Genomic DNA, 17,921 nt, shown 5'->3' on the forward strand with positions numbered 1-17,921 from the left:
CTCTCTGTCTCTCTGTCTCTCTCTCTCCAGGACCTGGGTTCTAGGCAGCACCAGAACCTAATCTTAGGTCCCATGAGGAGGCAGATGCCAGGAGACCCTTCACGTGCCATTAGAATTTCTAGAGCTCTTCCATGTTTTAACAAGATGACCCCGTGGCCAGTTCACTGACTGGTTTGCAGCTGTTGTAATCAGATTTCAAAGGAAGCCATCTCCTAATTTTGTAAAAAAAAAAAAAAAAAAAGGATGATCATTTCACATTTGGAAACTGACTACTTATGTCATCTGGATGGTTCTAAGGTGTCAGTGAAATGAGTTTGTTTGTTTCCATTTAGAAAAGGCTATTAAGCACTTGGAAAAGGATCTTCCCTTATGCAGGCAGATCAGAGGAAAAACCAACTTCGATGAGAGGTATGGAAGCAGGACCCACAACCTGATCATCCCAGACACCCATCATCTTATCACTCCAAGGTAACATAACACCTAGTACCACAATTACTTATTGACAAGCTTACTCATTTTTTTTAAACCACCCACTCTTGTGTGAAATCTGGATAAGCTTAAATGTTTCTTCACTACTGTATGTCCACTCACATGCAAAATAGGCTCGAAGTTTTAAAATTTATTATTGCCCTAGATCTTCAAAAATTTGGCCTTAATCATAAATTATAATAAAAAGCAAAAATGAAACACGTTCCTAGAAACTTACCTTTTCCATGACTTGCGTATGTATTCATTCTGTATCATGTGAATAGTTATAAAGAGCAAATTTTTTCAAAAGTTTAAAAAGTATCAGAATAAGCAATGCTGAACTATTCTTTTTTAAAAATAAGACAAAAGGAATTTCTTCTCAAGCATTATTTTATTTAAATATGTTTTCTATTTAGAAGTGCCAGGCTGGCTCAGTAGAACATGTGACTCTTGACCTCAGGGTCATGAGTTCAAGCCCTACATTGGATACCAAACTTACTCAATTTAAAAAATAAATAAAATTTAAAAATAGGAAAAAATATGTTTTCTATTTAACATTCAGATATTTTCTATTTCTCATATCTAGGACTCAACTCAGACCAATGTAAAAACAGACACCATCCCTACATGTGTCACCTTCGTGTCAGAAGGAATAAATATCAAAAGTCAGGGATGTTCTGTTCCTCATGAAAAAATCTGAAATGAAAGCATCATGGCTGTAGATGGTGACAAAAGTGCATAATATGAGAAGAAAAGGCACTGTCAGTTTTCCTTAAACTGATGGCTTTGAGATTCTGAGACAACACGGAAGGATGGGAACAGGGAGACCAGGATACAAAGGAGAAGGTGGCGCACAGTCATTGTCACCCGTGAACTATGTCATCACCAAGCATTTAAGGTAGTTTTCCTCACAGTTTGCCTCCTCTGGTATAATTTGCCAATTAGACAAAGTTTTTGCTTGATGGAAAAAACCCTAAAACGCGGACTTTTCTCTAAAGGTCAGGGCAGCCATTCCCTTACAACAGAGCTTAAGTGGCGGCTGGAATGTGCCTTGCACCTCCTTGCTATTTCTGTTAATTGGCTTCAGGCCTGTTCACCAAGTCAGGGTAGTGAAAATGGCAGGCTCCCAATTAGGTTAAATTTCCCTTAGGTCCCTCTACTTTCAGGCCTTAAATTCTTCCAATAACGTATTGTAAAGTTCCTGCCTCCTCTTTTGTGGAATTTATTAGTTGCAATAAACTGTAGGGATAGAAGAACAAAGTCAGCTTATGATCTATTATCTGCCAATATTAAAATATAGTTACAAAGAGTCAAGGAAACGGTAATGATTAAAAGGAATTCAGATTCTTCAAGCATAGCCAAACATCAAAACTAAGGCTTTTGTTGATTTTTTTGTTGTTGTTCCTTGGGTCTCCGAGTCAAAATTTCAGAAGCATGAAAACTTTTTTCAAGGCAATACAACAACAACCCATTTAGTGTTGAAATCCTTTGTGCCTCTTCTGAGATTTCAGAAAAAGTAAGTCCCAAGATTCTATAAGAAAATGATGCTCTTTGAAAGATACACAGTCTGAGATACACCTTCTGAGAGGAACCTGATTCAAGTACAGGCTATTCTCAATTAGTCACTGAAAAGCAGGACTTCTGTTTCTGGAAATCATGCTAAGCTTGACTCCAGGTGCTTCCTGGTGCAGAGTTCTAATAAGATGCACACCCTACCTTTGATTATATGAGTGTAACTTACCAATATTCTAAGAGAGTGAAAGATTCAATATCCCTTTATATAGGATCAATCTCACAAAAAGAAAGACACAGCTTCCAGAGGTGCCTACTAGCTCAGCATTTTAAAACACTCCCTTGTGCTTTTCATGTCTACAGTTTATTCCCACTGGCAAAACGGACGTGGTCATAATTGCCTTCAAAAAGCAGAGATAATGAGAGATGAGCAATCTAGGAGGAAATAGAGCAAAAACAAAACCACTGAAGGCATATAAAATCTAGAACTCTGTTCACCTCTCAGTCCAGATGGCATAATTCATGGTAGATATTTCCACCCCGGTGATCCCAAACTGTAAAGGCAGGGGGTTGATTTGTGTGTTTTACCATATAAAACATTCTTTTATCTGTGTAATGCTTGTCTGTTATTATATTTTTAATGGCAAAAACTAAAGAGAAAACAAGCCACAGAAGAGACATCAGGCCATTAAAGTCAGACGACTCATGTGGAACTGTTAAAAAAATAAATTCACAATTAAATGAGACTATCTGGACTAGATTTGCAGTGTGTCCAGCATAACCTATTAGTCCTCTCCTGCCCACACAATTGTACTTACTTTTAAGAAAACTTTTAATATGTATTTTGTGTTGTCTTTGCTGTTCTTATCCAGTTAAAATAGATTTCAGTCTAATTAATTTTCCTGCTGATGTGAAATGGCCAAATTTAGTGAATGGATCATCATTTTTTAAATGTAAGCCAAGGAAGATGATGTTTTCAGGCTCAGGCATCAATTAGCTAATATCATTTACATTAAACTACATAGACTAAGGAAGTACTCAATTTTTTAAAAACCTGCTTATTGTGTGTGGAAAAACTGCTTCAAATAACTTCAACAGAAGAAAATCAAGCCTTGGTCTTTTGAGAAAAAAGCTCTGTGGCTTCTCAATGCAACTATTTTGCGTAAAAAGAAACTATTTTATAACAAAATTACAAACAAAAAGCTATACTACTTCCTTAAAAACAGGTCTACAACCACAATGGTAAAAGTTACATTATTAGAATATAATTAAATATATCATACTTTAGAAACTCTGGACTGCCATTTTTTTCTCCTAATCCTGTAATAAAAATAGTCATATTTAGCACATTTACCTAACTGTATGTCCTTTCTTGCTTTAATGGGACCCTGACTACATTCAGTGATCAGCAACTGCGTTTCAGGAAGACAAACCACCATACCCACACCCCCAGCTACGGATCAAGCTCACCTAGTCTAAACCAACAACTCCCTTCAATTTAGAAATAGACAAGCAATTCATACAAGGCTAGACAACAAAACATGAAAGGTATCTGTCTGGGTGGGGGGAGGGGCTTGTGGGAAAGGTGTATTTGCTTTCAAAAAGAGCCATGCAGAATAAAAAGGAACTGTTCCTCTTCTTCCGTGCAAGCATGTGATGGCTGAGGCTCTACAGGAAAGGACAGACTGGAGCACACAGCCAAGGAGGCACTGTGTAGCGCTCCCAGAAAATGGAGAATCTGGACCCCCAATGAGGTTCCCCTGAATCCCCAACTGGCCTTTCCTCCAGATTTCTTATTAAATGAAAAATGAGTATCTTCTTCTTATACAATCGAGACTTTCTGTTCTTGGCAGCCAATCTTTTTCTCTTGTTAGAGAGAACACTTGTTAGTGTATTAACACCCAGTGTTTATGGCTACCAAGCAGATATGAATCTAACCCCTTGGCAGGTATAACATCAGTGGATATAGCAGGTTCTAGGATTAAACCCATTCAATAAATGAGTATACCAGGTCATTTATGGTAAATAGCTGGTAACCAGCCAGTCTGACTCCAGGCCCAGGCTAAACTATCTAATTCTTTAAAATATTTACTTCAAAGAGAAAATGTAATAATGACAACAATGAGTTTAAAATCTGTTTAAGAAAAGAATGTTTTTCCTAAGTAGAGCTTCCGTGGTTTTTTAATTATTTAAAATTATTTCTATCACACAATGCTTATATTCTAACATTTACGATATGATAACAATCAGCACGTTTGCGATACCACCCATGGTTTCAAAGGCAAACTGGACTTTTGTACTATTTCATATTCAAACACACCCCCCCACACACAAAATTATTTTAGGAGACTTAAAACATACACTAAGATGAATTAAGTAAAACATTTCAGATTTCTTTCCAATGTCATCATTAATCTAAATTGAAAAACAGCTATTCCAGTATCTAGGCAACAGAATTATTAACAATTTTAGAAATTATTGAAACAAAACATTCTCTGAGCACTCACCTAGTCTTCCATCTATATGAACTTTTTAGAGAAAATAAGTGACAAAGTAACGAAATAAGTATGTTTTTGTTTTGTTGTTGTTATTTTTCAAGTAGCTTCCACACCTAGCATGGAGCCCAATATGGGGCTTGAATTCGTGACCCTGAGACCAAGACCTGAGCTGATCAAGAGTCGAATGCTTAACCAACTGAGATACCCAGGCACCACACTTAGTGTGTTCTTAACATAAAAAATTATTAAAACTACAAGGAAAACACTAGGATTTCCAAGAAAACACTATGACTAACAATAAAGAATTAAGACTTTACACAACAACACTATAAAATTTGTGTTTTATACTTCAAAACTTACCGGATAAATTCTCAGTCTTCATATGAAGTGTCTTAACAGTGATTGTTTATTGCCAGGATAGAAACCAGTTATTATATTGAGTGGTAAACAATTCTGATTTCAGGAACTATAGATGGCTATACTGTGGAGTAAACTGAGCAACTCTACAACCTTACAAACCTAAAATAGTTTATTGATATTTATGAAAGGGTCAAGTCCCTGAACCTTACAAAACAATCTAAATTCTGAAATGCCACTATAGCATATTTCTCTTCTAAAGTGAAATCAGGTAAAACAGAACATTTTAATTTGCCTCCTCAGGTCCTTTGACTTATTGCCTATCAAATAAACAGAAGAAACTATAAGTGGTCTTGAAAGCCAACTCATAAATTGTACTGTTCACTGCCAAATGTCTGTGTCTCAACAACATAAGAAACTCTGAAATCAGGATACTCCAGAATCTATGGCAAATATTTGTAACCACTTATGAGAAATCTTTGACTGGGGACCACCACAGAAATAGTCTACAATTATGTTACACAAACTCTGACATACAGCCTGGAATTTAACTAAAGTTTATTAGAATAATTTACCTTTAATCATCATTGTGATGCAGGGAAACATCTTTTGGAGTATGGGCCAGGAAGTTAGGTCTATGACACACATAGAAGGATTAATTTATGTTACCTGTTCTTGCTTCTCCAGCCACTTGTCCACCATTGGGTGACTGGCACTCAGAGATGACCGAGCATTGTCTCTCTGAAATTGGTGCGACCAGTTACTAGTATCCCGTGGAAGGCTTCTGTAGTTTTCATCTTTCTATTCAAAAAGAGACAAAAAGGTGTCTTGTAAAAAACCAGAACTTGCAAATTAATGATGTACTTGGGTTTTTCAAAAGTAGCAGAAAACTGATTCTGCATATTTAAAATATTTTTTCTGAGTCTATACAAAATAGTTGACTGAGGACATTTCACTCAGATTAGACCTCATGAATATAGTCATATGTCTAGGATGAGGGAGTCTAATGACTATAGCAGGGAAGGAAGCCACACACATATGCACACAATAAACGAAACAATAGACCTTGTACTCCCTCCCAAATCAATCTCCCCAGGCCAACCAATTACATGCACCAGAAAATGAAAAGTATTTCTCTCCAAGATTCTTATGATCTCTCAATCATGGAATTTTCCTTTTGTCTTCTTTCTAATCTTACAATAATATTGGGAGATACTATCTATAATTCACCAAAAATGTTTAAAATAATAAAGACTAATGAATTTGCTCCTTATTTAGATCCTTGTAGTTGTGTGACTTTGGGCACAAGACTTAAGATTCTCTGGACTGTTCCGTTACCTACTTCACAAGCTAGTTGTAAGCATTAATTTAAATATAAAGAAAAAAATTTATCTCAATACATGGTACATAATAGATACATAATAGTTTACCCTAACATGCATATGGCAAGTGAGGTCTTTACATAAAAACCTAGTTAGTTGATAAATATTTAATAGTCCCAAAGCAACCAAATGCTATTTAATTTTTGTTCTTTGAAACAATAACTTATAACAATTTGCTTTGGCTTTTGGACTGCAAAACTTAATTTCAATGTTCTAAAAAGAAATGAGAAGGCGAGGATAAGTCAGAGAAGTCAAACTTTTAGTTCAACGATGAAATCTAAATATCTCCTACAAGAACAAATTTAAATCTTAACCTCACTTTGACCTACTTACAGCAGTATCCCACTTTACGAGAAGTACCAAAATATCCTCCTTAATAACTTTGCTAAGGGTAACATGGCTGTATACATTATACACATGACTGATTCTTATCCTTCATTACTTAAGCCCTATGAGCAGCGAATCCATAGAAACAAAAAAGTGTAATACAATAGGTTGGCATTGTATAGACCTTAGCCAGAGACCAAGACGGTGTTCTCTGCTCCTTCATAAATTCCATCAGAGAACAAAGCTTAAAAATGAATTGACGGTGTTGGACCTATGCCAATACTACGGCATACAAAAAATCTTTTTAAACCTATAAATATCAACCAGTATAAACTTCAGTATGAAACTTTATAAGTCTTTCTTATTAATTAACCTACAAAAAATAAACTAAAAACTTGATAGCATTGAACATTAAGGGCAAGTAATTTTTACTAGAAAAACTGTACAGGTCTGGTTACGGCAGTTCAAGAAAATGGTAATGGAGCATAGAACTGCAAGCAAACGCTCGCGTGCGCGCGCGCACACACACACACAGAATGCTGCAAGATTAGGATCTTGCTCCCCCGCCAGGAATTAGGGACTGACCCTATTTACAGGAACATGGAAATGGTAAAATAAGTGGAGGACATAGACAAAATCTAAAGAAAAGAAAAAAGCAACTAAAGAAATGAAAGCTCACTGTATCTCCAAATACTAAGATCTCTGCCTTAAAACTTGGGCATGATAGGGGCACCTGGGTGGCTCAGTCGGTTAAGCGTCCGACTTCGACTCAGGTCATGATCTCACGGTCCGTGAGTTCGAGCCCCGCGTTGGGCTCTGTGCTGACAGCTCAGAGCCTGGAGCCTGCTTGGGATTCTGTGTCTCCCTCTCTCTCTGACCCTCCCCTGTTCATGCTCTGTCTCTCTCTGTCTCAAAAAAATAAATAAACATTAAAAAAAAAAACAAAAAAACTTGGGCATGATAGTTTCAGAACAAAGCAAAATTATCTGACTTATAAGAAATTCAAATAAGTCAGAGAGGGTACATTTACCAATGACAGAATCGTAGATGTCCGCAACGTGAAGAAGGATTAAGAGTCTGGAGAAACACAAATAAAATTTTGATATCAAGGATCTTGGGGCTGCTACCATGGACTAAAGACCTGGCTTCTCTATTCATTTTCCACCATTAGAGATGATTATTACACCAACCCTTTACTTTGAAAATGAATAATTAAATAGAAAGCGTTAAAAATCTATTCTGCCTTTTCAGTAGGAACTATATTTCGGAGAAAGCAACAGTGCCAGTCGATGAGGGAAGCTTGTCATTTCAGAAGAATGCCAAATAATGGAAACTGAATAATGAATACAATTAGAAAAATCACCGCGTTCAGCCTCTAATGAAATAAGTTATTAATCAATGGATGCTAAAACCTGTTAGGTGAAGAGTTGATAGTGAGCTGCAAGTGTGCATAGTGACAAAATACCACTTGCAAAGGGAAAAATAGATCTTTAAAATGAAGAGACCGGATGATGCAAAATCCCCACTTTTTTGGTGTCCAGAAGCCTGTGTGTGACTGGGAACTTCCTTTTGATTCCTTTTGAATCTGCATCATTATTCTTCTTTACTGAAATGGCCCATGGTCTGCTCACTACTCCCTCCTTAGCCCAGCTCAAAAAGTGTCTAATTCCTAAACGTCCCTCCTGACTTCTAGGCATGGGTCACCAACACTAAACTTTTTCCTGAATTCATGATCTAAATTTCCAATAGACCATCCCAAAGATGCCTCCAAATCAATAGATCCAAAATGAAACTCGCTTCCTCTCTCGATTCTGGCACTCTTCTGAAAAATATTCATCATGCTCTTCACCTCTTTCAATTTGTCTCTCATCTGAAATGAGTACAGCAGCCTTGTAACTGGAGGCTGGTCCCAGCCTTAGCCTCTCCAACAATGTTCTCTACACTTCCCACAGAGGATTTTTCTAAAATGTGTGTTGCAACACATCACACACGGACAGACACTACAGGTAGACCAGAGGAACTTTCACACAATCACACTTGCTGTGCCACAGGCCTCCTCACCTTCACTTATGATCTTTCTAAACCTAGCTTCCCATAACATTTCTTCTGTGAAATTATCAGTGTTTAACACCAAATACAACTGCTACTTTCTCTAAGAAGCATTCCCTGACTCTCTCTCAACAGAACTCATAATGTCATGCTTTTTGTTACCACTACATTCTAATTTTACTTCTAATTATAGTTCTAACTTACAATTTACTTAATTTTTAGAATTGTTATTTCCACTATTACAGTGAAACCTAAACAGAAGATCACCATTCACCTTTAAACTCAAGCACTTAGCTCAGTAGCCTGTACCAACATGGAAGGCTTTTTCTTGAATATTTGTTGTATGTCCTATTTTCACATGGTTCAGAATCCCAGACTTTTCAAAGAACATGTCTACAAGTTGTTTTAGAAACTGATAAGGGCATGCTTTCAAAAGGCATCATTTTCACTGAAATATAATAATTGTACTTTTAGGTTTACACTACAAGATATATACCACTGTTATAGGTCTATTTCAATTTAATGTCACACCTACAATATACAATATCTGTGGATAATATGATTACTTCCAATTGCATCTAAAAAGCAGTGTGACATTTCTCCTTTTACATCAATTATGACATGTAATTCATATAGCAGACCACCACAAGGTAATCTTATTAAGGGAGATAAGGACTAAAGATTAAAAAAAAAAAAATCTGTCCTTTTGAACTCCATCCGAAAAATTCCACAGTTTTATATTCATAAAATCAACTTTGAGTAGTTAATGGATAAGAAAAACAAAATTGATACTAACCTCTCATAATAAAAAAGTTTTTCTAATTCAATATTGTTATGGTAATGTCAATAATGAATTCAGACATTAATTTATAATGTATGAAAAAATCCAGTTGAAGTAACCTTAGTCATGATCAAGAAACTGAAGAGTTTTTAAAATATATTAATCACTATGTAATATATATTTTACTTTGTTGATAGTATCATGCAGGTACTACCAGCATTTCACACATGTTCTCCTCACAATCCAGAACTTTGGATCAGGTTCATACAAAGATTATAGTCCTACAAAGTTGTGATTCTGTATTTACAATGTGATTGCACTAGTAAACATCATAACACACAATATAATTTCTCCTTAATGATATATGCTTGGATATTCATGATTTCTATTGAAATGTACACAGTGCATACTATTTTCAGCTTAAAAACATTTATTTCAGTGTAAATGATTTTAAAAACCTGGTAGCCTGAACTATGTCTATGCAAGATTATCTATATGCTTCATGGATCAGACTCTAGTCAGCTACAAAAAAGTCAACATTTTCAAGTTAAGTGTATTTGTAAAATCTACATTTCCCAACCTAAAGGGAAAACCAAACCAACAAAATTTTTGCCATTAATATTTTTGCAACAAGTTAGAGCTGTATTTATAAAAACTTGGAGAATGTGACTTTAAATCTATTTCATTCTATGATCAAATTAGTGCCTCCAAAAAAAAAAAAAAAAAATTAATGCCTCCATTCCATACATTGGTGAACTTCAAAGCAAAAAACAGAAATCCTTCTCTTCAGACTTACAAAAATCTATCAGTAGGACCAACATACAAAATCCTAACGATTATTAAATTTGCTAATGACAAGAAATAACCTATTATAGTAAAGCCACTACTACCTTATCTAAAAATTTTTACAAGAAAAATACCATAAGGAATTACTCTCCCTTTTAATTACAATTTTAATCCTCCACTTATGAGGCTGTCCCAAACAGCCTCTCAGCTTTGCTTTCCCTCTTGCCAGAAAAAAACAGATGTTCCTACTGTGATCAGGGATTTTCCTTATCATCTAAATGTATTGCCATATCATCAGGTGTCAAAAAGCCACCCAGGCTGAGAAATGCATATTAATTTGCTACTCCCTGGTAGCAGTACCCTGGTTATGCAGTAAATCTCTTCCAGGGCAGAGAAAGTAACTGTCCTCTCTCCCCCAGCACCCCTCCCCAAGCCAATTACAATTCAATAAAGAGAAACCACACAGAACCCACCCAATGCCTTGGGGGTAGAAGCTTATTCCTGGCATACTAAGCTCCAACTCCAAGGCTTTATCTCTCAGAAACAGCCACTTAGCTGATGGTCAGATTCCTTGGCAAGCCTACATCCCATGTTGCAGAAACATGGGAATATTTCATGAACATTATAGAAGTAACAGATATTTCTATGTTAGCAAAAGAAACCCAACTACAGTTCCACTTTGTTTCAATGAAAAAACTCCAAATACCTTTTTAAAAATCATTAGGAATTGTGTCATATATTGACATACCAAACACTCAATGCATATAAATTTCTTTTTTGTACCTTCTATGCATCCTATGGATTCAAACAGTCCCATGCAGTTTTCAGATTTTAAATTTACAATTATTTTTCAAATCTGTAATTCTGGTCAAAGAGAATTCCATTTTCTGCTTTATCATTTTCCCAAGAAATGATACACACACACACACACACAAAAGAAACCATTTTCAGGATGTCTAACTTGAAATTATGAGACAAGTGAAATTAGTAATTATGACAGGATTTTTTAATTACATGAAGCTTGCTAAAATCATCGGTAATCATATTGTTGATTGAATGTGGCAGACCCAATCTCAGTCTCTGGGGAGAGTTTACCTTGTGTGCCTCCTGATGGCTACACCAGAGCATAACCTTGGAAGCAATGCCAAGGCTAAAGCATAGCAGAAGATAACAACCATAAAATGGTCTATAAATAGGATTTTTCTCAATGTACTTTTCTGACCTTCAAATCATTCTCTAGATAATAAATGAGAAAGAGAGAAAAGAGACAGAGAGATGCGGGGTTGGGAATAAATTGACTCACACAAAAATTTACAGATTCAATAACCAACCTGTAGATGAAGGCAGAAAATTTGGCAGTCCCTATCAATTTAAACCAACTACATGCCTGTGGAAAAAAATTTTTTTAAATAAAGAACATAAGATTTTATTCCAAACACAGTATTATCACCACTTACCCTAGACACATGGCTATTTTGAAGTGTAATGAACTGAAAAGGCATTATTTGAAATCCATGGTGACCAATATCCTACACGGAATGCCCCAATGTAGTTGAGCTGAAGTCAAGCAATTCATCCCCTATTAGCTAAACCCATATTACCTCTAATTCCTGTATATATAAATAAGCATAAATACTGGTACATAGATACATCCTACTTCCCTTTTGGATAATTGCTTACTTCCACATTCATAATCATTAATGAGAGCAGTGGAAGAGACCAAAAAAAAAAAAAAAAAAAAAAAAGAGTATGTGTTTATAAACTTGCTCCTATTCCGAACAGAACTATGATAAGACAAAGAAGAAATTCAAACATCCATACATTTTTTGTCAAAATAAAATTCTTTTAGTAGACTACGTATTGTTACTGATAGTATCATTACTGATACTAATTTACAAAAGTGTGGTACAATGTGTGACAAGAAACATTGGATTATACTATAACTTTTAAAAATTTAAAAATGAAAAGATCAAAGTGTAGAGATTTTGAATACCAAAACATTTATTAGAGCATCTCTGTGTCTCCAATTTCATTAAGGAATATATCTTTTATCTTAAATCTCTAATTTTCTTTCTAAGCTGAGTTAAATTTTGAACAGGAATTAGTAACAAAAATTGAAAATAATTTATCCAAGCAGATTTTCTTTTTAATGTACAAAATCAAATTTCCTATAATATACATCAAATTTTATTAGTTTTTTTTTCTTTGAAATGTTAAAGGTACATCTTAAAACTCATTCTGATCTGAAAAATCTGAACTATAATTTATGTCTTTTTCAGGATTTCTGACACATAGCTTCCAGATCATAGAATTACATTTAGATCAGTGGGACACTCAAAAATCCTCAATATGCTAGGGAAAAAAATTTATGTTTGGAACTCAATATAGAAAATACACATTTGAAAATTACAATTAATTTGCAAATAAGTTTCCTGTCACATAGTAAATCCTTCAGGTTGATAGGTTGACAAGACCAGAGGTATGATGTTTTAGTTTTATTTCACAACCTGCAAATGGCCAGTGCCTTATTAACAGTCTTAATATCAGATAAGAAAAATAGCCCCCAGAACATGGATCTGATATGAAAATGGGTTGGCCAAATATGTCAAAGAGATGCAGGTTTTACAGTGGCCATGATGTCTCCAGGGGTGACCATGAGAGCACAGATTGCTCTTAAGCCACCAGATCTGTTCATGAAGCCGACAAGGAAATCTAAGAGGAAAAAGATCAGCAAAACTCAGCCTCTTACAGCCTGTTTATTTGAACCAATTTCTTCAATTGTTTTTATTTTAATCTATTTCCACAGTTCAGAATGCTATGAAAAACTTTAGATACAGAATCTGAAACCTGGAAGGAAAACGCAGAGAAGACCCAGCTTAACCTCTTACTATCTAGTAAAAGCAGACAGAAGTTGAGAGGAGTTACAACAAATGCTTGGTGGAGATGAGGAGGACTAACCAGTTCCCATGGTTATACCTACCCACTTTGCTGCCCAATTTCTGAGTAATGAGACTTCCAACCCTCATTCTTGATCTAACCGGGAACTGTAGTTTGCCTGGGTAATGATGGTAACTTCTGATATCTAGCCATTCCTACACAAGGATCCCATCCAAACAGAAAAGCATCTACTGAGTTCTTGTATATAAACTAGGGGCAAAACCATTATATAATCTTGAATTACAACTTATATTTACATGAGAGACGGTCGACTCATTGATAAATACTGCATAGTCTTAGGAATAATCAAGAGTAAAATGTTTGCTTTAAAAAGGTTTTAAATTAAAATGATCTCTTTCCAGGTATAACTGGGATTATCTCCTTTATATGATGAAAACATCTGTAAAAGCACAAGGAGAAGGTAGCCTAAGAGGATAGTTTAACTTTTTTCAAATATGAAAACATTATCTCCATATGAATTCTGAGGAACTAAAGAACAGAACTAAAAAGGGAAGCAGTAATAACAGGAGTTCCTATTTCATTTCGTGCACAACACTTCCTAAAAACCAACACAGCCACCTAATTGCCATACGGCCACAAGCATTCCCCAATCAGCAAGTATAAGGAATAGAGAAAACAAGAGCACCATTTTTTACACTGTTCTTTCAACAAAGGCAAATGGATGAGAACAAAATAAAATATAAATATTACAGATCAGGTAACATTTTGAAGAGCCTGGCTCATTTTCCAAAACTACAATAAAAATGAAGAGCAACAGTTGACTAATGCTGCTTGACTCTGAAAAACAAATTTAAATCCAAAACAATTTTAAAACATTTTAGGAAGTGCTACATATTTTTTTATTTTGACAGCAAAAAGTACCTATTCAGATTACATTTTCTTTCAAAGACATGTAACTTCAAACACTTATATCGCCAAACTAAAATTATAAATAACAATAGCATTTTGCATCAGGATCAATTTGTACAATACTAAGAGAAGAAGGGAGCAGATGCCAGGGGATGAAGGAGAGAAAGTAAAATACTTACAGTAGTTGCCCAATTCTAAAATATCTACAGTCTTACACATTATCTAAATGTGTGATGTAAATCTTTTATATTTACCTAAATGATTTTCACCTTAATTTCAAAGAAATAACTAAAATTTGAAAATCGAGATACTTGCACCATGTATAACTAGTCTACCAATGTAAATATTAGTACTTCTTATATTATCATAACTTCAATGAACTGGGTAGGTTAGCAGAACAAGTGAGTAAATTTCTGTGCAAGTCCCTAGGTATAGTCAACCATCTGACTTTCTTAAAGTTTTCCCTTAATTGTGAAATTGTCTCCTCAGGTAAATCATCTCCACAGAGACATTTTTGAAAATGTAGAAAAACTAGTTTCACTTATCATAATCCCATCCTACTTAGGCTTCTCATACAATAATAATGACTTTTCTGGAGAATCATCTCCTCATGAAAAGCATTTAGCGTAAAGAAATTGATAGCTCAAACTTCTAAACAATTAAGTCCTTCTGTCCAACTCCATCAGTGGAGAAAGCATGTTCTCTAAGCCAGATATTAATTGTCAATCAAACTATTTTTGTCTCCAAAGTATAACTGCAAATCATAACTTTAGAAAATGTGAGGGGCACCTGGGTGGCTCAGTTGGTTAAGTGTCCAACTTTGGCTCAGGTCACGATCTTGTGGTTTGTGGGTTCGAGCCCATGTTGGGCTCTGTGTGGACAACTCAGAGCCTGGAGCCTGCTTCAGATTCTGTGTCTCCCTTTCTCTCTGCCCCCCCCCCACCCCCGCTCGTGCTTTGTCAGTCTATCAGTCTGTCTGTCTGTCTCTCTCTCAAAACCAGATGGACATTTAAAAAAAAAATCAAAAAAAAAAAAAAAGAAAATGTGATTCTGTGAAATTTTAGAGTAATTCCTGTTGAAACTCCCCTCCTTTGCCTCCCCCAAAAACCTTAACAATCTCAATAACGTAACAACAAAACAGTGGTTGCGCTAGGATGTCTCAATAAAACTTTAAGGACAAAGTGGGAGTATCCAGCCATGAGAATGCAGCATGTTTAAAACTGGTAAGTGCTTCTCAAATTCAGAGTTGTCATGGGGAAGGGTACCAACCATCAATAAGTACTTAATAAAATCAATTGATAAATTTTTATTATAACTCATTTCCAAAGAGGAAAAATACATTTCAGGGAATGACCAGGTGTGCCTGAACGCTCATGGAAACCTGTGGCTGAATCCTAGTTCTGCACATTCCAATCACCTGCGCATTAACTTTCATCTATGATTTGCAGCAGAAACTGTGGGTGATGCAATTCACCTTGTAAAGCTGGGTTTTAAAAAACTTGGAAAAAATTTGGATTTACTGAAAAGTTGCAAAAAAAAAAGTACACACAGTTCCTATGTACTCTTCATGCAACTTCCGCCAATGTTAACAACTTACATAACCTTGATATACTTGTCCAAACTAAGAAATCAACATTGATACAATAATATTAACTAAACTATAGATATATCTGCAATCCATCCATTTTTTTGTCACTAATGCCCTTATTTCCTGCCAGGATCCCAAAGTATATTAAAAATCCTCATATCTCCTTAATCTTCTCTAATCTGAGACAGTATTTCAGTCTTCCCTAGTTATTTATGACCACAATATTCTTGAAAAATACTGGTCAGGTACCTCATAGAATATTCCTCAGTTTTTGTTTGTCTGAAGATTTCTTAGGATTACAGTGGAGTTATGAGTTTTGGGGAAAACTCCACTGAGATGATGTGCCCATCCCATCATACCATTTCAAGGGTTTATGGTATCATCATGACTTATCATTAGTGATGTTAACCTTGATCACTTGGTTAAGATGAATCTGCCACTTCTGCACTCTAAAGTTAGTATTTTCCACATATTCAATCCCCTCTTCTTTGGAAACAAATATTATCCTCCACAGCAGAGGAGATAAGGGGCGCATGGTTGGCTCACTCGGTTGAATATCTGACTTCAGCTCAGGTCATGATCTCACAGTTCATGGGTTTGAGCCCCATGTCAGGCCCCATTTTCTCTTTCTCTTTCTCTCTCTCAAAAATAAACATTAAAAAAATTTTTTTTAATTTTTTTTTAACGTTTATTTATTTTTGAGACAGAGAGAGACAGAGCATGAACAGAGCCGCCTAACCGACTGAGCCACCCAGGCGCCCCTAAAAAAATTTTTTTTAAATGAGCAGGGGAGTTAAGCTTTCTGGAGAGGGAGTATTACACATATTATTTAGAATTCTTCTGTAAGAAACTTTGTCCCTTTTGTCCCATTTACTTTTCATTTAATCATGTATTAGTATCAGTATAGTCTTATGTATATTTATTTTGGTCTCTGGATTATAATCCAACTATATCATTATTTACTTTGCTGTCATTTAGATGTTTTGAGCAATGCACAATAAAATATCAAGAAGAGGGCTGCATATATAAATTCTCAGTAACAACAACAATAGTAATATCAATCATAAGGATTACAGAAAATAAACACAAAAAATTCCTCAAAAAAAGTGACACAAATGGAGATCAGTTAATAGAATCAGATTATCAGTAGAGATATTAATGAAGCTAGCATATTTTTACTTAAGACAAAGATGTTAAGATATAATGTAAACTTATAGGTTTTAAAAAATTATGCCAGCCATAATAAGAAACACATGCTCATTATTCTTATATTCATGTATGCATTGCATAATAGATCTAGAGGAGATAAAAATGAAAAGGTTATTAAGAAATATTTTACAGTTTAAAATATTCAGCTAAATGAACATTAGGGAATATATAAAATCTGTAAATACGTTGGGATGTGGGTGGCATACTTGTCAAAATCATGGGATTTGAAACTGGAAAATCTAGGTTCACATCACAACTTCATCACTGAACAGTTGGTTTAACTATTAGGTGAGGTATTTAAACTCTTAAAGGTTTTGGGGTGCCTGGGTGGCTCAGTCAGTTGAGTGTCTGACTTCGGCTCAGGTCATGATCTCACAGTCTGTGAGTTCGAGCCTCACGTCGGGCTCTGTGCTGACAGCTCGGAGCCTGGAGCCTATTTCGGATTCTGTGTCTCCCTCTCTCTCTGACCCTCCCCTGCTCATGCTCTGTCTCTTTCTGTCTCAAAAATAAATAAATGTTAAAAAAAAAAATTAAATAAACTCTTAAAGGTTTTATCTCTTCATCAGTAAAATGGGAACACCAATAATACTTACATGTTAGAGGGGGGGAATAATGGGATATAATGTGACCCATCAAGCACAATGTCTGGCAAGAAGCAAGTACTCAAAATACCTTGGCCATCATTATGTGTAAAGATCAAAAACCTCAAAAATAGATATAGGTTAGAGATGGGAGAGATGGAAACCACTTCTACCTCCACACTGTGAAAACCTTTGCCTGAAATGCATTTCTCCAAAGGAAGGCCAGAAAGCATGCCCCGAGAACACATGCAAATTAAAGCCAAAGTTGCTGAAGCAGCTAGAAGGCAAGCAGCAGGTGCCCAGTCCTGGGCACTCCAATCTTACACTTTTCTTGTTAACAACAGGACATGAAGTGACTGCATCCAACTTTGTGACTTGAATGAACTAGGTCTGTAAGCTGAAGTATCAAAAATTAAGAATTGAAACCAAGTTAAAAAGATGAATAAGGTAGAGGCGTTTGGGTGGCTCAGTCAGTTAAATGCCTGATTTGACTCAGGTCATGATCTCAGGGTTGGTGAGTTCAAGCCCCACATCATGCTCTCTGCTATCTGTTTGGAGCCCACTTTGGATCATCTG

The 17,921-nt window shown here is 35.6% G+C and overlaps 1 protein-coding gene across 17 annotated transcripts in view; it reads right to left on the reverse strand.

The window, feature by feature from the left end:
* The window catches only part of PARD3 (par-3 family cell polarity regulator), a 661,972-nt gene that overhangs the window by 333,498 nt on the left and 310,553 nt on the right, over positions 1-17,921 (reverse strand). For all 17 annotated transcript variants that reach the window (XM_060658990.3, XM_060658996.3, XM_060658994.3 and 14 more), the window contains exon 5: positions 5,505-5,636. In XM_060658990.3, coding sequence (XP_060514973.1) covers positions 5,505-5,636 — 132 coding nt within the window. The remainder of the gene's footprint in view (positions 1-5,504; positions 5,637-17,921) is intronic.

This window comes from Panthera onca, chromosome B4, assembly GCF_046562875.1.
Source record: "Panthera onca isolate mPanOnc1 chromosome B4, mPanOnc1 haplotype 2, whole genome shotgun sequence".
Lineage (NCBI taxonomy): Eukaryota > Metazoa > Chordata > Mammalia > Carnivora > Felidae > Panthera > Panthera onca.